The sequence below is a fragment of the Haliotis rufescens genome, unplaced genomic scaffold (genome assembly GCF_023055435.1).
Source record: "Haliotis rufescens isolate VD_foot unplaced genomic scaffold, xgHalRufe1.0.p SCAF_4, whole genome shotgun sequence".
Classification (NCBI taxonomy): Eukaryota; Metazoa; Mollusca; class Gastropoda; order Lepetellida; family Haliotidae; genus Haliotis; species Haliotis rufescens.
The window spans coordinates 37,292,366-37,319,493 of record NW_025964112.1 but is presented as its reverse complement, the minus strand read 5'-3'; the positions used below and the strand labels follow the sequence as shown (position 1 = coordinate 37,319,493).

General features: G+C 39.1%; 1 protein-coding gene across 1 annotated transcript; it reads right to left on the bottom strand.

Annotated features, from left to right (window-relative positions):
- On the bottom strand, window positions 1-22,463 carry LOC124134695 (EF-hand domain-containing family member B-like). The gene is made up of 9 exons (XM_046499714.2): window positions 22,131-22,463; window positions 20,752-20,814; window positions 18,653-18,983; window positions 16,733-17,057; window positions 16,014-16,236; window positions 14,072-14,267; window positions 10,624-10,803; window positions 9,248-9,429; window positions 1-4,942 (listed from the first exon to the last, which is right to left on the bottom strand). The coding sequence occupies exons 1-9, from the start codon at window positions 22,230-22,232 to the stop codon at window positions 4,763-4,765; spliced, it is 1,782 nt and encodes a 593-aa protein (XP_046355670.2). The 5' UTR covers window positions 22,233-22,463; the 3' UTR covers window positions 1-4,762.
- Between the last annotated feature and the right edge of the window lie 4,665 nt (window positions 22,464-27,128).

Here is a 27,128-nt window from a genome sequence, read left to right as displayed (position 1 = left end):
TTCCACATTAAATATAGTTTATTTACACTCAAATACTTTGTACAAGTCGATTAAGTGGCACATAGTTGATATACATTGTATCACAGTTTCAAAAAATACAAACCAGTTACAAAACATCAAAACACAGTTTTCATCTTCCACTGGCTCGATTCTGAATCCCTGGGTACAGAAAGCAACAATGTAGCTACACTGGTAAAGCAGAACACCGATACCTCATCTCACCATAGCCTCAAAACTGTTCTAAAAGCAATCAGCACAACAATGTCATTACCAATATACTCAAATTAACATAGTCAATGGAGTCTTCATAGATAGACATACCACTGTCACATGCCATGTCGTTCCGTGAAAAGGAAACCTGTCATCAAGATGATCAGCTTTGTAAGAAGTCAATTTAACAGCTACCATGTCCGAGTGAGTCCTGTGTCACATGGTGTTTGCTGGCTGTCGACACAGTTGTGGAAATTAAATACTTGATTGACTGTGACCCTGGCAACATGTACACAATTAAACCAGCTGTGACAAGTGTTTATGAGATGGCGGTCTGGCGAGTACAGGCCTAGATCGGTGGGACAGTGAATATATGTGAAAAATGCACATAATTTCTTTTGATATAATCATATATATTTTAATGCACAATCACTCAAAATAACCAAATATGGATGCAGGTATCGGCATATTTAGTCATGACAAACTGAAGAAATATAATTAGAAAATACAAGTGAAATAATCAAATGACTATAGATACTATTCAATCTATATTAATAAATGTTCATACTACATGTGTGAAATGACACAAAAACATCTAATTTTGATGGTGCGCTGTATTGGAAAATGCTGTTCACAAAAAGTGTGACTGAATGTTGGCAAATACTGATATAGTCTGTTGCAATACTGTATAACATGTCCGTTGTACTGACGAGATATTGACTGAAATTGTACAGAAATTTCTCTACAGCTGACTACCACATTGTGTATCACTCCGTTTTAAAATAGTTGAGGCTTAGAAATGTAGAATTATTATCATGGAAGTGTTCAATATTGAATCTTTGCAAATACTGTAGCCATTTCTATTTGATGCATGTCATTCATTTACTGACTGAAGTTGTACTGAAATAACCACATTGATAAGCATACAGAGTTGTATTGTAGAGAAAAAACTATTTGAAGCTCAGAAATGTAGAGTTATTATCATGGAAGTGTTCAATACTGAATCTTTGCAAATACTGTGGACGTTCTTTGATTTGAAGCATATAATTCATACAACATCAATTTTCATTCATTGAAAAAAGCAATGACATGGACTATCTAACTTCAAAAAGGAAAAACTGTTAAATATTTGAATATACCAAATATTTGAATAAAGCAAATTATTATGCCATACAGTCAAAAATATAGTCCTGCATTGTGAAATACTGTTGACAAACACATGTAAAATGTGTACTAGCATGTTGTTGAATGGTACTGACATATTACAATGTCAGAACAAATGTCACTGACAACATATTGACAAGAATATTGATATTGATATACATAGCAAGTGTCATTATAGGAATCTGGTGGAGTATACTATAGACCCTCAATAGTGAGGTGTTGGAACCAGTTCTCAATTCACTCGCGGTTCATCATGTGTTTACATCATTCCAGTGGAAGAAAGGATTGGTGTTAATGTTTTATAATCTTTGTTAATACTTTTTCTTGGTGACAATAGCATCCGGTGGGAGAAGGGGGATGCTGCAATACTGAATGTCGTGAGTTATTCATCAGTTCCATTAAGGGAGAATATTGATAATACAATTGTCCATGAAGTTAGCTTAAAGCTGTCCAATATGGATCAACAAATATATGCTGAAGATAAACACATTAATACTGATTCAATTGTAGTGTCAAATTGGAATGTTTACAAACTAAAGGCTGAACATTACAGTGGATCTTCTGTCTATACATACCGTATTCGACGTAATAAGCTCCCCGCTCTAATAAGCGCCCACGGTGATATTATCTAATATATTGGCTAGTGAACAATCCTAATTAGCACCTCTTCCTATTGATCAATGTACTTATCTATTCGTGTATAATACGCACTCGTGTGTTATATGCACCCTTAATTATGGGCAATTGAATTCTGGATAATATTCGTGTATAATATGCGCAGATTTTTCTTTTGTATCATTTAAGGTACATAAACCTAGAAATTCACGATCTTTCAACTGTTCTTTTTTCACCAAAAATATATTCTCATAAGAGCCCCCTATTTCTAAATTTGAGAGAGCCCTGGACGCTTATTACGTCGACTATTGCTGCTTATTTGAAACACATATTTTCAAACTTCTGTAAAATTTATTTCCTATTTAGCTACAACCCAGACAGATGGTTAGAATAAATAACAATTAAGCCTCAATCTGTATGTGGAAAAGAGCCATGTGGCAGAAGTTTGAAAATGACAAGATATGGTGTAACATACTACTCAAAAGAAGTTAAAGAACATCCGTTTTTTTAATATGACCATAGTTAACCTGTCATGGCATGACAAATTAACTATAGTCATATGCAAAAAACAGGTGTTCTTTAACTTTTTTTGAGTAGTATATTTTCTTAATTAAAAGGATTGTATGTACACGTCTCACTATTCAAGTTGATGATGATGCGTTCATCTTCATCATTTGCTAAATGGCACGTAACAATGACAACAGTTTCACATGGTAAAACTAGGAAAACCTGTGACAAAACAACAGGGGTTGACAATATGCATAATAGCAATTGATATTTTACGAAATATTGTTAAATAGTAACAAATCAATATAAAAATACTTGTGCTGATAAAAATATTGAAGTGCGGGTGTAAAAATGAGTTTCTAAGACAGGAAAAACCTTACTACATTGCCACAGCTTGATGCAGCTTCTCGTGTTTATTTATTGGGTTGTAATACTATTGACCGTTGTCATAACGCTGATCTTATTGTTTCGTTGTTCAAAATAATACTTTGGAGGGTTTAAAACTGGTACTTCGTTTGATGGCAAATTCTAGTGACAGCTTCAGCTGACATATCACATCACATCATTTGCATCACAAATCAATCGTATACTAATATGGAACACATTATTCTAAGTTCTATCAGGAAATATCACCTAAATTTTGGTAAACAAATACACTGCCGGGCCAAAGAAAGTAAAAACTTCAAACTGATTTGAACTAAATGTTACAAATTTAATCAGAATGTTACTAGGCTGAAAGCAGTCGCCAAAACACTGCAAACTTGAGGTCCAAAACACAACCAGGGATAATTCTAGGGTGGGACTTGGTGCTTTTAGCCCCTAAATATGAAAAAAGGCCCACATTTTCAAGTACTCACATTTTAACATTGTGCTGTATGGGCAAGTGTGGGTGTACCTCTGGAATATTTGAAATTTTCACAAAAAGGGCCCATGTCACATTTACATGGTGTTGTATGGGCAAGTGTGGGTGTACCTCTGGAATATTTGAAATTTTCACAAAAAGGGCCCATGTCACATTTTAACATTGTGCTGTATGGGCAAGTGTGGGTGTACCTCTGGAATATTTGAAATTTTCACAAAAAGGGCCCGTGTCAGAAAATTCCGAGAATGAACCCTGCACAGCTATAATACCCGTATCAAATACATCCCCATCAATAACCATTCTTGTTTGTTTCAGTTTTTCCCACCATTAAACATGGGTGTATACTTTCTTTTGCCCGGCAGTATATATGGCATACATTTGAGATTACAAAATGCATCTTAGATTCACACCTGAGGATTTCAAAATAATATACTTCAACTATTACATGACTAAAACAAATCCACATTTTTTTTACCCATTATGTTAGTGTAGTTTGACCAGCGAATATTTTGATTATGGTTGCGTTACGATATTTGATTTAGAAGCAATCAATCTATATTAATACATGTTCATTCTACATGTGTGAAATGACACAAAAACATCTAATTTTGATGGTGCGCTGTATTGGAAAATGCTGTTCACAAAAAGTGTGACTGAATGTTGGCAAATACTGATATAGTCTGTTGCAATACTGTATAACATGTCTGTTGTACTGACGAGATATTGACTGAAATTGTAGAGAAACTTCTTTACAGCTGACTACCACATTGTGTATCACTCAGTGTTAAAATAGTTGAGGCTTAGAAATGTAGAGTTATTATCATGGATGTGTTCAATACTGAATCTTTGCAAATACTGTAGCCATTTTTTACGCATGTAATTCATTTACTGACTGAAGTTGTACTGAAAGTACCACATTGATAAGCATACAGTTGTATTGTAGAGAAAAAACTATTCGAAGCTCAAGAAATGTAGAATTATTATCATGGAAGTGTTCCATACTGAATCTTTGCAAATACTGTGGACGTTCTTTGATTTGATACATGTCATTCATACAACATAAATTTCCTGACAGAAGTTGTACTGAAACTATCACATTGATAATCACCCCTGTCATATTGTATAGAAATAAAATATTTGTGACTTAGAAATGTATAAATACCATGCAGGAGGAACTGTATCAGTTCATGTGTTATCTATCAGAACACTTCTGGGACATTAATTACTGATAAACAAATATAAAATAGTTTCCTTGTAATATACTGGCATGTTTACAACCAGAGCATTTCAACTTCTTATTATGTCCATGAGCATTAAGTTTGTTACCAAAAAATATAAAAAGTTATACACTAAATCACTTTAAGATAATAAATAGATAAATAAGATTGCATTGAAACTGTTATTTTAGACTGCCATGGGATGATTTTCAGATTTGATGTCTTCAGCCTGTATATCATCGAGGACGTTCCTGAAAGCCTCCAGACTGACGTGTCCCTTTGGGTGTCTGTCTGCCGCACATCTCCACACACTCTCAAATGTTTCCCCGGGCATGTGGACGCCGACCTGCGTGAAGACATCCCGTACCTGAAGCACACAAACATATCATGGTACACATCCAAGCTAAAGTTTAAGCCACATCCATGCTAAAGTTTAAGCCATGACTGTGAAGAGAAAATAACGAAGTATCAGGAGACATACTAGTGAGTGAGTGAGTGAGTGAGTGAGTGAGTTGGGTTTAACACCGCTTTTAACACTATTCCAGTTATATCGCGACGTGTCAGCTTAATGTGGGAGGAAAGCCCGAAGTGATGCAGGTCTCAGACGTTTACCACTTCGGTGAAACCCACGAGCACGAGTGCTAACAAACCTAGAAACATAATCGGGGTGAACCGGGATTCGAACCCACAATCATAGGTTTCTGGCGTGCCCAAGGGACGCAACTCTGCACAGCGAATCGCCTTAGACGACTGGGCCACCCGTGCCCCCAGGAGACATACTAAAGGAATATGTCTGGATGTGCTGTGTTCAAACTCATCAGTGTTATACAAATGTGACAGATACAACCATTGTACATATTTATTTTATTCATCTTCAGTGTCTGCTTTTTAGTGTTCAACTTTTGTGTATACTTAGTTGTTAAGATAGATTAAATGCAGTTCTTGTGTCCTCCATGTTGTAAGCCTTAACAAACCCAAGCCATGACGTCCTCAACTGATTGGCCAAGCTAACCCTCAAAGTTAACCCTTTGTCTCACTGCATGTTCTCAGTCTGCACACATTTTTTACACAGACAAGTTGCCAAGTAAAACCATCTAAATCAGGTTAGTTGAATATGTTTGTGTATACATGTATTTGTATTGTAGGTTATTGCATTTAAATGTTGCAGTATATTAAACCTGTAATAATTAACTTAACTAAACGTGATTAATATTATCATTAGGGCTGCAACGAATACACTATGAGGCAAATACGATTCATGTCATGAATATAGGGTAACGAATACGAATATTAATTCACAATTACATTAACAAGTCAGCAGTTTATGTAGTATTTATTATATTCAGTGAAACAATAACATCATAATTTATTTGACATGGTTTGTTAATTATTAATAAATTATACATTTATATACTGCACGTATCCAGGTACTAGTATCTGCTCAAATGCGACAATGACCAGTGACAAGAATACTATCAAATTAAATATTATTAGAGTGTTGTCATTGAAAAAAATCTATGCATATAATATGTTGTTATGGATATTTTTAGGTACAGGGTATGTAAATATATATGACTGCATATTCATAAATATTCGATTCTAGTGGCCATGAATAACAAATTCAATTCATGAATGGTTACGGTTTGATTCACCGAATACGAGAGTGAATCGTAACAGCCCTAATTATCATATTCTCAGTTACAATCTATTTAAGCAAATGTGGTAAACAAGACTTATAAATTGTAAGCTTTGGTAATTACTAATATATCAGTTTTCTGCCTTGTTATTCTTGTATGTATGAGGAAGAGTGTATGTGTTGTTTTACAGAATAGGCTATGTTTTAAATGCTATTGTGACTAGTTCTGTGTGATATACAGTCTGTACTATACGGGATCCGGAGTAATATTTTAAAGTGTATGTAAATAGTATAGTTGTATTAGTCATAGTTATAAAAGTATATGTTTTATTCAGATATGTACCACATGTGTGACCACATGTGGTGTCACCTTAAGCAAGTGACTTTGTTCGAAATGTGCCTCTGTTCACCCAGCAGTGAGTGGGTACCCGGTAGGATGAGATGGTAATGTGTCTGTTAACCTTCTAGCGCCTCACAGGCAGCTTGGGTTGTATACTCCCCAGGGAGCTGAGAATGAAAATGGAGTGCTCACTGATCCATTGGCTGGGGTAATAATAGTGTAGCGCTATGAGCATCCACATTGTGAATGGAATCTGGCGCATTATAAATGCACTTATCATTATTAAATCCGGAATATTGAGTTGCGGCACTGTGTTCGGGAAGGCACCCAAGTGCACACTATTACATGTAGAGTGTGTTTTTATATTGTCACACCCATAAATTCCTGTGCATGTATGTATTTTTAAAGAGATTTATAATATCTTTACACATAGATAATATGATATATGGATAATTATTCTATTTGGCTCTTACATCAATTAGCAGATTACTGTACACTATAACAACTAACATAAGAATAACATCTGTTTGTAATGTAAAACGGTTTGTGCTACTGTGATGTTGATGGCTGCATTATGTGTATTGTTGATATTAATTATTATCGATATCGCTGTATAAGGCGAGTTTTTTGTTCCTAAAATGAGGGGGCTAAGAAGGGGGGTCGTCTTATACACGGAGTCGAAGATCTCACATTTTTTTCCACTGGCGACGTCAACCGGCGTCCGATAGCCAGCCCAGCATTTGACAATAAAACTTTGCATTTCGTCCTAAATAACTGTTCCAATAACTATTTCCATACATAAACATGATTTGTATCTCTTTTCCTTGAATAAAGTTTAATAATTTCTGCAGTATTCCTTTAATATGTTTCAGGGTGTAGATAAATACATGAAACGTCCATTGGCGAAATAAAACATCTCTCGCCCGTAGCGTGTGTTTGTTTATTCCTCATTCACTGCCCTGCTACACAAACTTAACCATAAGGTTCAAAAGATGTTTTATTGTACAGAGAAAGGTGGAAATGTGTTTTGACGACCTGTTTCCCATTCCACAAAGCGATCTTAGTGCTAAGATCATCATAAGTCTATGTTAAAGTAAAGAAGTTACAATCACCTATGTGCTAAGATGGTTTTGAGGAATAAGGCCCTGTTCAGCATTACGTTCTCGCAGCATGACCTTTGGGAAAATTGCTCCGACATGTTCCGTGTCAGTGACATGCCAGGGGAGAGGGAAGAGGCAAAAGGTGTGTTGCAAACAAGATTGTCAGCTGTTGCCAAAGCAACCCCATGACAATAAATAGCCAGGTTGTCAGTAAAGTTACTGACAAACTAACAGCATTCTTGGTTGTCCCAAATCCGGCCGACATGAGTTACCACCCCTGTTCAGGACCATAACATCGCTGTCTCTCATCTGAACACTACCAGCGGACAACATGAACAATGAGGACTCTCCAAGGACAACAGGGACTCTCCTACAAGGACTTTCCTAGGACAGCAAGGACTATCCAAGGACAGCAGAGACCCTCCAAGAACAATGACTCTCCAAGGACAAAAAGGACTCTCCAAGAACAACAGGGACTCTCCAAGGACAACAGAGACTCTCCTGAACAATAGGGACTTTCCAAGGACAACAAAGACTCTTCAGGAACAAGAGAGACTCTTCAAGAACAAGGACTCTCCAAGAACAACAGGGCCTTTCCAAGGACAACACGGACTCTCCAAGGAGGACAAGGACTCTCCAAGGTCAACAGTAACAGTGAGGACTGTATGCAGCTGCTGACAGGCTGCAGGACCAATGGTCACTCTGAGCAGACGTGTGATGTCTGTAAGTTTCACTGATTGTTTCTTTGTATTGTTCCAAAGCTTGGATTTCAGATGGTAAGAAATAGATTTACTTTGCACTAAACAGATTCAAAGTTAGCACTTCCACGATCAGCTGGTGACTTTCTTTTGCCTCTCACTGTATATTTAAAATGACTGATGGTATGATTTTGTGCTAACATCTCAAATGTTGTGTACGAGTACCTATGGAAAGTCAACACTGGGTGCAGTCCAACTGTCAAGGAAACAGCACAACAACAACAATAATCATAACAATAATAACATTGTTCATTAGTACAAATCAGTATCACCAAATTCAACGCTTGCTGGTATGGTCAGTGCTGCAACATTATTACCCTGGTCAAAGTGAGTGAGTGAGTGAGTGGTTTTACGCCGCTTTTAGCAATATTCCAGCAATATCACAGCGGTGGGACACCAGAAATAGGCTTCACACATTGTACCCATGTTGGGAATCGAACCCGGGTCTTCGGCTTGACGAGCAAACGCTTTAACCACGAGGCTACCCGATCGCCCCACCCTGGTCAGAGACCATAAAATAAAAAGATAATAATCATTGTAATCCGCTAAGATCTGTCCTTTTGTTGGATTGTCGCTGGTTGTAGTCGGAGAAATTTTGGCTAAGGGACTTCCGTTTAGCCCTGGACAATATGTAATATTGTTTACGTGGTTACCGGAATGGTCCGTTGTGAATGTCTGCAGCAGTACAGGGAGGTTAACAGCAGGGTGTCGGAGTGTATCAGTTACATGCCAGACTGTAGCGGGAGGGCTATCCCTTTATTTTATTTTCTCTGGATCAATGGGCACTCAAATCCATTCTCAGCTCCCTGGGGAGTATACAATGACCTCTGTATCTTACCTCCTGCTGGCTTCTGGGGAGAAGGAAGTCCTTCTCATACACTCCATGCTGGCTGAAAATGGATGGGTTGAGGAGGCCATAGGCATTGGACTCATCCCCATAGTTGGTGCGGTCATCCACACGGCGGATGCGTGGCGCGGAGCGGTCAGTCCTGATAGTGGGAACTCCATATGTTCGATAATCTGGAGATAACAAATAGCATTATAGAATTGCTTGTCATTCACGTCACATGAAAACATCAATACATCATAATATATCAGTTAATGGGAAATGGGAAAAGGGCTCAGGAATATTTTAAGGGGAATGGACAATGACAGGGTTGCAATGTACAAATCGTTGTGGTTAAATAGTCATACATAACATTAATCAAGACCAAACTAGAATGAGTTTTTACCCATGAAAACAGATGTCTCCCTTCTCCGTCTTTTTGTATACACCAGTTCAAGTTGTTTCTATAAATGTTTGCAAACCCGAAAAACAAGAACAGTAAAAAATACTCGTACAGATTCTGATGAATGCATTAATGAGGCTGCATTACAGTTGATGCCATGTTGGCTCTATGGCTGATAAGACTATTGAACTGTTCCAGCAGTTTGGATAATAGATTGTATTGGGGAAGTAGAAACCATAATAAACAGTAGCTTTATGCTAAGTGGAAACACAAGAAATTAAAAAAACTAAAGATTTAAAAATATGAGAAGGCAATAGTTGAGAATGTGGTCATTGCACATATATAGTTTCATGTAAAAATAGTCATTATTTTGAGAGTTATGGCTCGGAGAAGGCCAAGAGTTGGTTTACACTAAGTCCAAATTGTTTCTATGGAAATAAATGAAATTTAGGAAAGTTTCAAAATAGCAAGTCACCAGTTGAGCTGATGAGTAATGCATATGCAATGTTTTGTTGAAAAAGATTGAATGTTTTTCAAGTTATAGCACGGGAACAACCCTAGGTAACCATGGAAACCTAAAACAATATGATTGAGAAAAATTTCAAAATACCAAAAGGCAACATGCCCAGTTAAGCTGCATCATGAGCAATGCATACGCCAAGTTTAACTGAAAAACATGGTCTCCCCTTTCTTTTTGGAAGAAACACAATTGCATATATACAGACATTTCCAAAGCTTCAGTCATTAAGTGAAAAACAATGAGATCTTGATTTTGTAATTTTGTACAATCTAAATCCTTATTCTGATTTTCTTTAAAATTACAATATCACACTTCATCCTAATTGGCTGTTAAATGTGCTGCACAAACCTTCATAGAAAACACAAAAAAATATTGCTCATTTTGAAATTGACCTGAAGCTTGGAGAATAAAGGGGCATAACTCTTACAGCCCCCTGTCCAGGGTACCTCAGTCATAGCTGCATACCTCGAGTGCTGAAACCTCCGACCACAGCATTGATCATGTTGGCGCTTGTCCTGTGTCCCCCGATAGCCTTGTCCACCTGTTTCTGCAGCCTCCGGGGGGTGCTGTCCTGGCTCTGGGGGGACTTGGGGACCAGGTCCTTGTCGTCAACCACCTGGCTGTCACTCACAGCAGGTGCGTCCTCTGATTAAACAAGGACACAGTCATATGGGCATTCTGCATCACAATGCTGTATCAGGTAGCTCCTAATGGTGAATCAATGACACGTTCATGTCTACTTGATGTACATCAACATGTCTGGCATTGTTAGTATTGATTTCAGAAATATAATAACTACCATATGTTCATAATAAACATGACAGCTTGAGTTATGAAAACGTTGAAAATCAAATATTGTTTGTGCAACAAGAAATTACCACATGTCATGATGGGAACATGAGCATAGCTTTTGTTTGTTTGTTTGTTTGTTGTTTATCGTTGCATTCCAGCTATTTGATGGCGGTCTGTGAATAATCGAGTCTGGACCAGACAATCCAGTGACTGACATCATGAGCATCGATCCACACAATTGGGATACGATGACATGCATCAACCAGAAGGTCATATTCTAACCTGGACCTTCATGGGTCGAGCTTAGCTTTTGAGGGATGGGTGAGAGTAGGGTGGTAGCTGGGAGTGGGGGGGTGGAAGTGGGGGTAAAAGTGGGGTGTGTGGTGGGTGAAAGTGGGGTGGGTGGTTGGATTATAGGAGGCAGTAAAATGTCAACAAATGTCATCGCTAAGGATGAAACTGTGATGATCATGAGAATATAAAGATCATTTTCATTTTATGCATAGGTTTGGACTTTTGTTTTTCATTTTAGACATAATCCGAAGATGACTCATGTTTTCCGGTTCACAGTAATGCCAACTTCTTAGCACCTAATCTACAGTTCAACCCATGGTCATGATAACTTCCTTGTATGGTGACTTGAATAACTAGTGATATCAGAATCCATGTCACTACAATAGTTTCATTCTAATGTGTAACAAATGGATGGTTTGTTTGTTTGTTTAACGCCGCATCCAGCAATATGACAGTCTGGACCAGACAATCCAGTGATTGATAGCATGTGCATCTATCCACGTAATTAGGGTCCATTGTGGAGTTTGTTTGTTTGTTGCCGCACTCAGCAATATTCTAGCTATATGACGGCGGTCTGAAAATAATCATGTCTGGACCAGACAATCCAGTGATTGACATCATGAGCATCGATCCACGCAATTGGGATACAATGACCTGCATCAACCAAGTCAGCGAGCCTGACCACCCGATCCGTTAGTCGCCTCTTACGACAAGCATAGTAACCTTTTAGGGAAAGTATGAGTTGCTGAAGACCTATTCTACCCCGGATCTTCACGGGTCTTGTGTAACAAATAAAAGTGAAAGTATTGTCATCATCAGCATTAACTTGAATTTTTAAATCAAATTTTACATTTATTGTAGGCTAATTTCTACACTAATTTAGAGCAGGTCGGGTTATTTCTCAAACTTAACAGAGGGAAATAGATAAATAGTGTTACATATTGCCAAAAGGATAATATTTAATATGGTACTATATTTCCCATGGGAGCAAAGATATCAGCGCAATTATTATCGGTAATTCTTACTGAGCTAATTCATGCCAACTGTTCCATTGTCTTACTTGTTTGTGAAGATGCCCATAGCCATGTGATATCACATCAACACACTGTTGCAATGGCTAAAGATGACATCATCCATTTATTATCATACCTCCATGTCAGAATGATGAGATCTGGTTGGTTGACGTGATCTTGATAAAATACTGTGTAACCCGCCTTGGAGGGTAATAAACTTCTCAATCGAGAGAATAAATCCCTTATACCCCACCATGAGGAAGACAGGCTGCACATGGATTTCTGAGAGGCAGAATAAATCCCTTATACCCCACTTCGAAGCAAATAGCTGCATGCTTTTTCCAAGTCAATGAAAGTCACATGACATAGCATAAGCTAACCTCAGCTCAGTCGATAGGCTGTTTTGCTATCAATTTTGAATTTGTCTTAATTCTTCTAAAGCCCCATTCACATGGACAAAATTTACTCATGTAAGCAAAAGTATATTTACATTGCGTTCACATGAAGTTTATGCAAGGCAGAAGTAAACATCATTTCATAAATAAATTGTGGACTTTTATCATTTGAGGCCATGTCGCTGTCGAAGATAGTCAACCAGAGGCGAAAGAGAGACTTTCCATACTTTCTTAGTATGGGATTAGTCTTAGGATTATGCCAGGAAAGAGAACTGTGGAAGAGAGAACGTTCTCAACACTGGTGGAACAATGTCGTCAAACGATCATTTGATGATAAACTGTGGATCGATAACTTTCGCATGACACGCGAAACATTTTATGAACATGTTATGTTCTTTGCAAGGAACTACAGCCGTATTTTCCTGATTATCAGTATCTTGGATTTAATATGCTTACGTAAGCAAATAGAGAATCTGTTCACATGACCAGAAATACTCCAGGAGCATTTATACTTATGAGTAAATATACTTTTACTAGACCTCATCAGGTGTAGCAAATATACTTTTACTCATGCCTCTTTACTCCTGGAGTAGATTTACTCACGTAAGCAAATGCGTTCACATACCACCACAAGTAAATTTACTTACGTAAGTATATATACTCACGTAAGTAAAAGTGTGCATTGGGCTTAAGTCATATTAAAACATGTTAAGATATACTTATACATTCTTGACATCACAGTTGGTATTATGTGACATATCCAACAATAATGGATGACGGAGCTGATCTCACCACTTATGATCAAGAAGACCAATTCTGTCTTCATTTCTAAGAAAAAAACCTATGGGTAATATATAGAATAACATACTTACTACTATGAATTACAGATAATCCCTCTAGGCTTACAAAATCAATTCACTTTGGCCTCTGTAATTCCCCACAGAACGTAGGTTATTCTCTAAATGTATCACATCCTCAAACAGAACACACTTGCTTGGTTTTATGGTCTACAGAGTTTTACCAAGAAAATTTGTGCAGCTCAATATATTTTTCTCAATTGTCACAAAGTTGTTTGGCTTGGTGAAAATTGTTTTTTATTGTTTAAAGTGCAGGATATTTTTGTACTTTTACCATGACATGTATATTATTTACTTCTAAGAAGTTTTTGTTCTCCAAATGGAAGGATTGTAGCAGGAAGAGATTACAAATAATTAATATCATACATCAATTGTACAAAAAAGTTAATAGTTGCTTGATATTTTTTGTAGTTGTGTGTTTTATTTTTACTAATTCATTCATTTATTTTATTTTCAAACAGTGACTTTTGGCTCAGATTAACTTGTAAAAATATAGTGTTTCATTGAGTGAATTGTGACGATATGATGAACACATAAGTTGATGTCTCCATTCAAATATTACCTGTCTTCTCGCCAAATCCTGAGTCAATCTTGTCTTTCCAGTTGAGGAAGTTGGAGAATTCCACATAGTCAATCTGGCCGTCCCTGTTCACATCACAGGTGTCCATGAGTTGCTCCAGCAGCTCAGGCTCCACAGGCAGGTTGAACTGGAAGCAGGCATCTCGCAGCTCCACCATGTTGATCTGCCCTGAATTGTCCTACAACATTGAACAGTCATTACACAGGGGGAACAATTTGTACAGTCACTTACACAGGGGGCACGTCTTGTACAGTCACTTACACAGGGGGCACGTCTTGTACAGTCACTTACACAGGGGGAATGCTTGTACAGTCACTTACACAGGGGGAACAACTTGTACAGTCACTGACACAGGGGAAACAACTTGTATAGTCACTTACACAGGGGGAACATCTTGTACAGTCACTAACACAGGGGGAACATCTTGTACAGTCACTTACACGGGGGAACATCTTGTACAGTCACTTACGCAGGGGGAACATCTTGTACAGTCACTTACACGGGGGAACATCTTGTACAGTCACTTACATAGGGGGAACATCTTGTACAGTCACTTACACAGGGGGAACGTCTTGTACAGTCACTTACACAGGGAGAACATCTTGTACAGTCACTTACAAAGGGGGAACAACTTGTACAGTCACTTACACAGGGGGAACAACTTGTACAGTCACTTACACAGGGGGAACATCTTGTACAGTCACTTACACAGGGGGAACATCTTGTACAGTCACTTACACAGGGGGAACATCTTGTACAGTCACTTACACGGGGGAACATCTTGTACAGTCACTTACATAGGGGGAACATCTTGTACAGTCACTTACACAGGGGGAACGTCTTGTACAGTCACTTACACAGGGGGAACATCTTGTACAGTCACTTACACAGGGGGAACATCTTGTACAGTCACTTACGCAGGGGGAACATCTTGTACAGTCACTTACACGGGGGAACATCTTGTACAGTCACTTACATAGGGGGAACATCTTGTACAGTCACTTACACAGGGGGAACGTCTTGTACAGTTACTTACACAGGGAGAACAACTTGTACAGTCACTTACACAGGGGGAACAACTTGTACAGTCACTTACACAGGGGGAACAACTTGTACAGTCACTTACACAGGGGGAACATCTTGTACAGTCACTTACACAGGGGGAACGTCTTGTACAGTCACTTACACAGGGGGAACATCTGGTACAGTCACTTACACAGGGGGAACGTCTTGTACAGTCACTTACACAGGGGGAACATCTTATACAGTCACTAACACAGGGGGAACATCTGGTACAGTCATTACACAGGGGAACATCTTGTACAGTCACTTACACGGGGGAACATCTTGTACAGTCACTTACACAGGGGGAACATCTTGTACAGTCATTACACAGGGGAACATCTTGTACAGTCACTAACACAGGGGGAACATCTGGTACAGTCATTACACAGGGGAACATCTTGTACAGTCACTTACACGGGGGAACATCTTGTACAGTCATTACACAGGGGGAACATCTTGTACAGTCACTCTGAGTATGACACCTATGATTGTGGGTTTGACTTCCGGTTCTCCCTTATTATGTTTCTAGGTTTGTCGGCACCATACGCATTTTCATGGGTCTCACCAAAGTGGTAAATGTCTGAGACCTGTATCACTTCGGGCTTTCCGCCCACATTTAGCTGACATGATGTGATATAACTTGAATACTATTAAAAGGGGTGCTAAAACCCAACTCACTCACTCACCCTCCAGTATCACACATAATTATCCTTAGTTTTCATGGATAAAAAGTCCACAGAAACAGGAACATTACTATTGCACACAAGGATGTTTTATACAATCACAACGTATTTATGGCATGTGATGTTTTAGGTCTGGAAGTCTTTCAGTCAGGTTTGATGGTCACCTTTAAACTCACCTTATCATAGAATCTAAAAGCATGAAGTAGATCGTGGAAGTTGTGGTAGTTCATCTTCTTGAGATGATGCCTGGTGGCTGCAACTATCCCCTGCTGGCGGTCGCTGCCACGCAGGTAGGAGCCCGGGGACCGGTTGTGTATCAGGTCACCGGCACCGTACTCATCAGGCTTCAGCAGGATACCAAACGTGTGGTCTGGCGTCACTTTCAGGGTGTCCTTGATTCTGGAAAATAATTGGCTATATGATGATATATAAACTTGAGAAGAGAGGAAAGGTAAAAAGTTTTTTCTAACACGAGTCATAAGAAGATGAAAAATCCCCCCAGTCCCTACAATAGCAAAAAGGCACCACATCAGCCCGAAGTAATACATGTACAAAGTTTGGATGAAAATCTTTCACAGCTTTCAAGTTATGCCCCCGGAAACAAAATACGGACGGACAGATGGACGAAGGACAGACCAGATGAAGACTATATCCCCCCGCATTATATGCCAGGGGATAAAAAGGGAAGAGAGTCCTGATTTTGTGAATTCTAGAAAAGAAATGAACGCATCTGCATGTGTACTATGAGACCCAAAGTGTCTCTCTTCTGGTTTCATAATACTGTGTCTTGTTCCCCATGCTTTTCGTACAGGTATCAACTTGACACACTTTCTGGCATTAATTTGACTGGGGTAGCTTGCTATGCAGTTTGTATTCTAAGACACTAACAACTTACGGGTCATGAACCTTCCCCAACTGAGGCTGTGTCCTTTCCCGGAAGTCATCCACTCTTTTGGACACGATCTTCGACGCCTTCTCCGACTCTGTCTCATGGAGCCACTTGAGTGTCTGCCTCACGTGACGCCCATCGTTGGCATGAGGTGTTGGTATTCCAAATCTGTTCTTCGGGTCAAAGCTTGGTGCCGTGTAACATCGCTGTACTCTTTCTCCAACCTCAAAGTCAGCATGGGTTTTGATATACAAATCGTGACCAACTACGTTCTCTTTCTCTACTTCTTCATACGTCTTTCTGGGGTTTATCAAGCCACCAGCACCGATATCTGCAATTAACAAATTTAAAATGTTAAGATCAGAATCCTGATATAGATTCATGCACTGGGGACTCCGATCGAGAATATAGGTCCCCTGTAACCTATACTTGTTGTTAGGGGTGACTAAAAGGATCAGGTGGCCAAATTACATGTCAATTTTGTGGATCAATGTTCATGATGTCATCACTGGATTGTCTGATCCAGACTCAATTTATTTACATACTGTTGTACAGTCAAGTCCCGTTAATCCGACATCGATGGTTGCATATGATTATGTCGGATTACCGAGTATGTCGGATAAACGAAATTAAGTAGTATCAACGTTTGTGATCAAAAATCGGACAGGTTCACGATACATAAGGATTCAAACACGTAATAAACAAAATAAAAAATAAATATTCATATTGTTATGTTACATTGTTGGCGGAATATGTTTTCTAATCATGCAACCTCTCAAGTTTAACACAAAACAACTGTTACGGACTGTATGACTTATTCAAAATACGGAGGCAGAGGATGAAAACGATTTTGGTGGTAAAGACACAATTAGTGATGATAAATCGTCTAATGAGAAGAGTTCTATGTCTGGCAAGGTTAAAATCGTGTAAAAAAACATGTAAAAAGAGAACGATGTGTACTAAAGAAAAGGAAGAGGTGTACTTAAGAATGTCAGTGCACAAACCACAAAAAGGACACTAAACAGGTAAAGGACAACATTGACAATAAAGAACGCAGGAATAATAAAGAATTCCTGATGCACTCATCATGTGGCGTCATATATTCTATCTATACATGTTGCGTTTATGTATCGAGTGTTCAGTCATCGTCACTGGAAAAGCGGCCCATTTTGATAAATACAGTATACTCTGTGTAATCCAACATCTGTCCATAGTACATGTATTTAGTTCCCCACCTTCAATAAACACTCATTTAACGCTTGACAAGGAATAATTTGGAATAAACGAATGAAAGGTACATGCATGGTGCAATGCGAAGGTGTTCTGATGCCGAATTATTTTTCCTCTAAGACATGCAATGGCAGGTATTACTCCACATCTATACCATCATGGTATTTTTACTTGAGGCCCGCTATGAATATGACTGATTGTTGTTAAAATATTATTTCGACCACCGAAATTTTCATTTGAAGACAATTTTCCTTTTTTTTTCGACCACCGACATTTAAAGAACAACACAAAATTCTGAAAACAAAACAAAAATAATTAATTGCCTAAGATTTTATCAGCATCCTGGGAGTAGATTTTAAGATACCATTGCTGACATTATTCAAAGAGCCAGTATCATGCCTTTTTGAGATGAGGGCAATAAAGTTTAGGCGACTATGCTTGTCGTAAAAGGCGACTAACGGGATCGGGTGGTCAGGCTCGCTGACTTTGTTGATGCATGTCATCTATCCCAATTGCGTGGATCGATGCTCATGATGTCAATCACTGGATTGTCTGGTCTAGACTCAATTATTTACAGACCGCTGTCATACAGCTGGAATATTGCTGAGTGCGGTGTAAAACAACAAACCAACCAACCAATAAAAATAAAAGTGAATAAAAGGTCGTAAGGTGACTTTTACTGTGGCCATATCTCACCAAGTTCGGTTGGGATCCCGAATGTAAAGGTGCGGGAGTCGAGTCTTGGCGGAAGTCCAGGCCTCTGATCATGTGATACGCCGAGTGGAGCACGGATGTGTGTTGCATAGATATTCTCTTTCCTATCGGAAAGGCGTTGTTTGAATAAAGTTTTGGGGTGTGGATTCACAAGTTCTCCGGATGTGAAAGAAGGTCGTGTGCTGACCCCATGGGTCATCTCTGCTGCCCAACGTCTATGAGGATCCCGAGCTCTTCCATAAAACACTCGCATTGCACCTGCACCTGGCTGCACACTGGCACGAAAACGCCTGATGACATCTGCACTTTCTGGCTACAAAAGAGCAGAAAATACACGATGAAATGACAGAGTATGCTACAAGTACAAAGTTTGTGACTTTTTTTTATTGACTTTTCCCTTCTTGAACAACAGGGACCAGTACAAACGTTCGCTGAGCAGTACTGAAATGTTTCTGAATTAGGCAAGATCTGTTACTCAAAAGGGTCCTTGCAATAGTTAATGATCTACTTGAAAATACTGTACAGTATAATAGTCGTAACAGAACAATTTGGGTTTGCTCAAGATACATAAAAGCTGTTCAGTGATGTTTCGTTTCATCGAGTTCCTGATTGACAAATAAACACACAAGGGGCCATTTTCTTTCACAGCCATCTTCCTGCAGGAAATGTAGCAAAATGATATATCAATTTGGAATATGGGTTTCTATTTCAAGAGATCCGACTCTGTGAGATATATTGGTTTCATACATCATTTCCAGATAAACCAGCGTTAGAAATTGGCACTAGTCCTGTAGTCCTTGCTAAACTGCCCAATATATCATAAAGACCACTAGAAATTTGCCATTTTCAAAGATTTTGCTGCATGTTATCATTATAAGGACTAGTAGACTAAATATGTTACTTTCTAAAGCTGGATTGACGAGGGTAGATTGGATGGCCTAATTGGCGAAAGCATAAGGACAAAGACTGGGTTCTATCCCAACATAGTAATGATGTGTGAAGCCAAATCTTGGTGTCCCACATATAATGCTACAATGGCGTAAACCCCCATCTTATGAGTGGGGGTCAATAAGGCTAAGTCTGGGCTGTAGGGTGGGTGATTTAACTGTACAGCCCAGACTTAGCCCCCAGTGACTATTTCCTGTTCCAGCAAATGAAATCTGCCCTACGTGGATGACGCTTCCAGCATGACAAGGACATAAAGGCTGCCACAGAGGCGTGGTTAGAGGGCCAATCTGCGGATTTCTATAAAAGTGGTATTAAAAGCTTGAAGGACAAATGGAATAAGTGTATTGAGTTGAATGGAGATTATATTGAAAAGTAAAAGGGCAAAAGACATTCTGCGACTTGGTCTTATATTGAAGTTGCAAAACTTATTGAACGCCTCTCGTACTTCAGATATTAATTCCGAATAAACATCAATGTTTATATAGAAATATTTTGTTTACACAGAATACTGTATGGAAGGTGGGATTTCTGAATATTCTATAGATGATTTGGGCTCTGTGTAGTTCAATGTTGTTTGTCATCTGATGTATACATGAACTTTACATCCTCATTACAAAAGTGAGTGAGTTTGGCTTAATGTCACTTTGAAAAGAATTTCAAGTATATCGTCTCATGCAATGTCCAAAATAACTGCCTGCCCGCCTGTCCGTGGCTGGTAACTTTCCTGTCAGGCTGCATGAGATTTTACTCCACTAGCCAGACTGTCTGGCAAATAATTTTAAGACTACTTATGTACCCAGTAGTCAGTTTTATTATAACTCCTTGTAGATTCTCCAGCAATTGTTTGCATTATTTCAACTGAATCAAAACGTGATTTGTCTCTTAGTTTTGTTATTTTTCAATATTTATAATGCCTGAATGTGGGCAGGTAACTTTGAAGATGGGCAGGCATCACTTAAATTATGGGTCACCTGCCTGACTGTTGGGTATAAAAATTATTTCAAACACTGATTTCATGTCAGCATAACGTGCGAGGAAAGCTGAAAATGATGCAGATAAAACACACAAGAAAGAGTGGTGTTGTGGTGGATCAGGCCTTTTCAGACCTTGTAAAATACTACTACTGAACTTACTCTGTCCTCTGGTGGTTTCAGACATAGCTCTGTTGTGTCTCCTGTTGCTGTCAGCTTCCCAGCCTGTAAAATAATAAAAGTTTATTTTTCTGAGTACATATGCATTTCACTGGACACCTATCGGCAACATGTTTGTTTGATGCTACTAATATAGCCACACGTGTCTGCGTCACTACTTGAAAAATAGGGTAAAAAATAAGCAGAAAAAATTACTCCACTTGCATTTGTATGTTTTATTAAGATTAAACCTCGAATCTGAATATGAAAGCAATCCATAAACATCGAAAATTGGACATCAACATAAAAAAAAGTACTCAAAAATAGAAGTTCCATAATGGCGTGCCACAGTCCATCAGTGACATTCATCAAAGATGTTGTATTTTGTTTTAAAATACATTTACTTACGAAAGCATTTAATTCAGGCTGTTGTGTTTGGGGCAAGCCCCCTAAGAACCCTGTTATTTAAGCGAGACGTCAAAAACTGATATATGAAAATCTTAGAAATCGTGGTTTATTTTTGTTACTCAGAACGGAGCTCGTACACAAAAATGGAGGAAGGTGCAACCTTGTATTTTTGAAACATGACTCAGTGAATTTTAAAGTTGCTTTTAAAGTTGCTTTTCAAGCGCAGCAAATATTTTCAAAAGAGACATTACCATATTCTTGCAGCAAACAATCTGATTGAAATATATATACGGTAGATCTAGCTACATATTTTTGTTTGTAAACTCAAGTTTATTTTAAATGTAAAATAGCCTACATGAGCTTCTTGTACAGATAATTGATTCTGCTGTCTGTTCTTCAAGTTGTTGATCAAGTTCAAAATATCAAAATACTGCAGTCTACCCAAGTTCCACAAATCAATCTTTGCAAGTTACGAAAGTCGGTGTTAACTATGGGAGTAAGGTTAGCCTTTACTCTTTATTGTGGTTAGAGGGAGTGAGTTTGGTTTTACGCCGCCTTTAGCAATATTCCAGCAATATCACGGCGGGGGACACCAGAAATGGGCTTCACACATTGTACCCATGTCGGGATTCGAGCCCGGGTCTTCGGCGTGACGAGCGAACGCTTTAACCACTAGGCTACCCGACCGCCCCTATTGTGGTTAGAAGGTGGTAGAACTGAGAGTACTGGATCATGTGAGGAGTGACTATCCACACTATTTGAAGTAAATATATCCTTCTGCTGGAATTCATTTTCAGCAGAAAGTCACTAAGAAGAGATGCAACATGTCTCAAATCGCATTCTTTTTGAGGAACTCAAAACGAAACACTACTTTTGTCAACGGAGTTCCTAGATATTTGAATATTTCTGTATCCGTATTGGAACAGGTTCAGCAAACTAGAAGAAAAACTCAAAGGAAAGCAAAGACCACTCACCGCACGATACTGAGGGGTCCAATCTTTGTATTTTCCAGCATATATGGTTCGTGTCTGTATTTCTGGAAAACGGACAGAAGCTTCCGCTGTTGTGGAGGCCATGCTGGTGATTAGTAAATCAGTAATAAGTCGCTTTCAATAAACGCTTAAATAAAGTCACTGCTGAACTCTAACAGACATGAATTCTCCTTTGCGCATAATAATAAATGGCAAAGTAGTTACACACGATCAGAGGCCTAATCAGACATAAGACACAAGTGTGTCGACGAAAAGTTGCAAAGAAGCAACCTATTGTTTTGGTGACCCTAGCAACAGTTGCAAGGTGAAGGACGTTTCCTGTTGGTAATCTCAAGTAGACGAGACTTTGCGAGAGTAGTTAAAGCAGTCTCTTTATTTTCAGGAGTTATTGCAACACATTTTAAAGGGGACACATCACAACTAGTCTATAAATAATTATGATGTTACTCGAAGTAAATGCCATATTAAAATTAATAACTGTTGACATCATTTTGTTCAATATACTGGTCCCACGCCTCTGTTGCGCACAGTACACAGATGTGTACCGTCAGCAAGCTGGGGCAGGGGACCCAGTCTAATCTGTTCAACGGGTAACATTGTGAAATAAGCGCAACCGCAAGTTTGTCATAAACTGGTTCTACTGTTGTGTACAGCGTCCTTGAGACAGGCGCTTAGTACAAATCAAACATGACTCAGGAGCCTCGCATTGGGGAAATATAAACAATATTAAAAAATCTTTATTTAAACATATAAAATGGCTACAAATACAGCATAATCAGCGTCAATATAACATGTAGTTACAAGCTATATCGCATTTATGAATAACCGCCTCCATGGCCAGGTCACAGCGTCTGCCCGGAGAGCAGAAGATCAGGGTTCGATCCCCGACCGGGTCATACCAAAAGACGTTAAAAGATGGTACTTGATGTTACCCTGCCTGACGTTTGGTATTAAGTCAGTTTGCTGTGTTTGGGAGAGGTATCTGGTTATTTAGTGGGCTAGCACTATACAACAAGCATTAGTCCAAACTAGAACAAGCAACCGCACGCACGCATACATACATGCAATCGCGTCGCTATATAAGTGCAATACTCTCGAACGCGACGTAAACCCCATTTCACCTCACCTCCAATCCGCATGTATTTGCAATATTTTATTTTGGAGAGAATGTATACTTGTACAACGTTACTGTTGTGAACGGGTTATACACATAGGACAGTAAATATAGATATGTACCACCCATTTTGTAAGTAGAGCAAATAAAGATATACAGACCCTATGTTGAGTCCCTAGTTTTAGTGGAAGATTCCATTCTGAGGTGGAGTCATTCAGCTGTTTAGTTTAACGTGTCAATGTGCGCCTGAATTGGCCTAACAGAGCTATGTAGTTTGTGCATGTCGAGTGTCACCCTCCATTATGATAAATAGCCTTGAGCCATTCGCCATTATGGTTTCGTCTGGAGCCCGAACCCTTCGTCATGCTACATATTGCAATCTACTCAAGTTACTCTGAGCTGCGTCTGGATGCCAAAATGGCCGTCCACTAAAATTACTCTTACCTGCGTCACAACGCTAAAATGGCCGTCCACTAAAATTACTCTTACCTGCGTCACAACGCTAAAATGGCCGTAAACTCAAGTTACTCTGAGCAAGGGATATTCTGTGCTCAGCTGCAGATAGGAGCTATGGGAGTGGTGACGAATGCTTTGGTGGCGACTGTGTCCATGCTATTTATGATAACAGAATGGAGATGAGCTATACTTGATACTCGAGGATGATCAAATGTCAGTTCATTCGTTTCATCTTGGATCCCGTTGGTTGCAGACTGGATAATATAAGTAAATGAGTGAGTGAGTGAGTATGGTTTTGCGCCACCTTGAGCAATATTCCAGCAATATCACGGCGGGGAACATCAGACATGGGCTTCACGCATTGATTGTTTTTTGTTTAACGCCGCATTCAGCTATATGACGACGGTCTGTAAATATTTGTTTGTTTGTTGCTTAACGCCGCACTCACCAATATTCCAGCTATATGACGGCGGTCTATAAGTCTGGGCCAGACAATCCAGCGATTGACATCATGAGCATCGATACACGCAATCACTATGTGATAAAACTATATTATAGGAATACGTGAATGTCAATGGCAAAAATAATAATATAACCACCCACATATAGAAATTGCATGCCAAATATCCCAATACGCAAACAGAAATGCCATTTTCAATTTGTGACCCTTGGATGCAGTTTTATTTAACATCCTTGTGTACGTTTCACCGTTGTTAGGATATGTTGTACACATAATTCATAAACAGACGTCTCAGGAATATATTAGTTTCAAAATATCAGCATTACCCACCACGAAGAAACAGTACTTCCCACATTTATTCATGCTATAAAGCATTATCCGAGGTCAATACGACAAATTTTGAAAAATACGTATTAACCGCCAGATTTACAACTTGTTAACGCGGGTCTTGAAATAAAAGCATTACCAAGTCCCATGTTTTCACGTATTTTCAAACGAAATAATCATAAGTGCTGTGCATATATTACCAGTGGGGTTTGAAATAGCCGATTTCAGAAAAGTCGTATGTGTAAAAGAGCAACTATCCCTTCTCAAGCGCCAGTGTATTGTTGACGTCATCGGGATGGCATTGTTGACGTCATTCGAATCTTATTGTGACGTAAGGGCGGATAGCTGAAGATTGTTGACGTCATTCGACAATGGTGTTGTTTTTAAAGACGGCGGTCGTGATCAGTGTTCAAAACGATTAAGAAATAATTGGTAATACATGTACAGACATCATTACACTCGCATATGTGTCATACTGATTTTACAAAATACTTGTAAGAAGTCATGTATTACCCACGCTTTGGCTCGGGAAATGCAAGACTTCTCGTAAAATCAGTATGACACACATGCCCATACAAGAATCTTTAGATACGACACGGATTTAAATACTCTTGAAATCTAGTAATACTTGTTCAGATTTAGCTATAGCAAATAGTTCAGTGGTCTGTAATAAAGCGGAGTTATATTACCAACGTGGGCTGATTAGTGTGTCTTGACGTAATGTGATAATTCGTATCATATGCGGGAGAGAGATGCTTAGTTTGCTGTGCACTGACTACCTCGCTGTGTACGCTGCGTCACTTTTTAATTTAAGAATGGCTTAGAGTGAGTAAAATGTAAAAGTTATCAATGTGTTGTTTAACTTTAAGGATGTAAAATGTACGAATCGGGGCGGTCGGGTAACCTAGTGGTTAAAGCGTTCGTTCGTCACGCCGAAGACCCGGGTTCGATTCCCGACATGGGTACAATGTGTGAAGCCCATTTCTGGTGTCCCCCGCCGTGATATTGTTTGAATATTGCAAAAAGCGGCGTAAAACCATACTCACTCACTCTCTACGAATCAAATGGGTATACAGAAGCGCGAAGAACAAATATCACTTGTACGCATGTTTTCAAGAAAATAATCTAAATATGGGGGGCACGGGTGGCCCAGTCGTCTGAGGCGCCGCGGTTCGCTGTGCAGAGTTGCGTCCCTTGGGCACGCCAGAAACCTATGATTGTGGGTTCGAATCCTGGTTCGCCCCGATTATTTTTCTAGGTTTGTCAGCACAATACCCGTGCTCGTGGGTTTCACCGAAGTGGTAAACATCTTAGACCTGCATCACTTCGGGCTTTCCTCCCACATTAAGCTGACACGCCGTGATATAACTGGAATACTGTTAAAAGCGGCGTTAAAACCAACTCAGTCACTATCTAAATATGTATGTTTCCAAATGGGACCTTTGGATATTGTGGCGAGGTGGGGATTTGGGGTCGTTTTGACATTAAAAATGTAGACTGACGATACTGAGATTAGCATACGTTGAGTACCTAAAGGACCTTCTGAGAAACATCTCAGTATGCTTTGACATACGCGCCACAAAAGAGTATTCACCATCGAAGCTAGGGTCCCAGGCCGTGTTTGCTATTGTCCTTTTATATTATACACGTTTGTGAATTCAAATTGTTTTTAATAGACCCGGGGTTCATTGCATAGCACAGTAGTGATGCATCGTTATCTTGCAATTCAATTCAGTTCTTTATTCTTATGGAACAACAACATGGGTTATCACCCATTTAAACTGTATGATCTGCGTTTAAAAGAAGTATGAACTGTAAGCATAGCACAATCTGTACATGTAATAAAGAAATATTGAAAATAGAAGAGGATATAGACTTTCACCCTGAGAGAGTATGGTTTTACGCCGCTTTTATCACCAGAGTAACTGAATATGAGCAAGTGAGTGAGTTGGGTTTACTGCCGCTTTTAACAGTATTCCAGTTATATCACGGCGTGTCAGCTAAATGTGGGAGGAAAGCCCGAATTGATGCAGGTATCAGACGTTTACCACTTCCGTGAAACCCACGAGCACGGGTATGGTGCTGACAAACCTAGAAACATAATCGGGGCGAACCGGGATTCGAACCCACAATCATAGGTTTCTGGCATGCCCAAGGGACGCAACTCTGCACAGCGAATCGCGGCGCCATAGACGACTGGGCCACCCGTGCACCCAACTGAATATGAATTCAGGTACAAAATTGTTATGCATAACATATGAATTGATATTATCATCCAAAACTGGCTCACACACTGGGTCAGATCTAGCGATATCTACATTGTAGATATCGCTGCAATGAAATTGCATCACATGCAGACCATTGTGACGTCATTGTTACCATGACGTCACAATCAAATGACATCACTAATCGCTCTGCTACTGAAGCTGTTAGCAGTACGTTTTACGCTTAGACAATGCTTATATCTCTCTACAAACTGAAAAGATTGGAAGAATGATGTTGGATGATAAATAAAATCTCACCCTCGTGTCTTTTGATATCAAATATATCAACAAAAAAGACACTCGGGTGAGATTCTCTATTTATCATACACATTATAGTAACTATATTAAAGAATTTTACA

What these genes read in the sequence shown, in the direction of transcription:
- LOC124134695 (XM_046499714.2), bottom strand. Translation starts at nt 22,232, where the DNA reads ATGGCCTCCACAACAGCGGAAGCTTCTGTCCGTTTTCCAGAAATACAG. An exon ending in CGGGATCCCAACCGAACTTG is followed by an intron (nt 17,058 to 18,652) that starts GTGAGATATGGC and finishes TGTTAATTGCAG; the next exon opens with ATATCGGTGCTGGTGGCTTG. An exon ending in TTGGGGAAGGTTCATGACCC is followed by an intron (nt 16,237 to 16,732) that starts GTAAGTTGTTAG and finishes ATTATTTTCCAG; the next exon opens with AATCAAGGACACCCTGAAAG.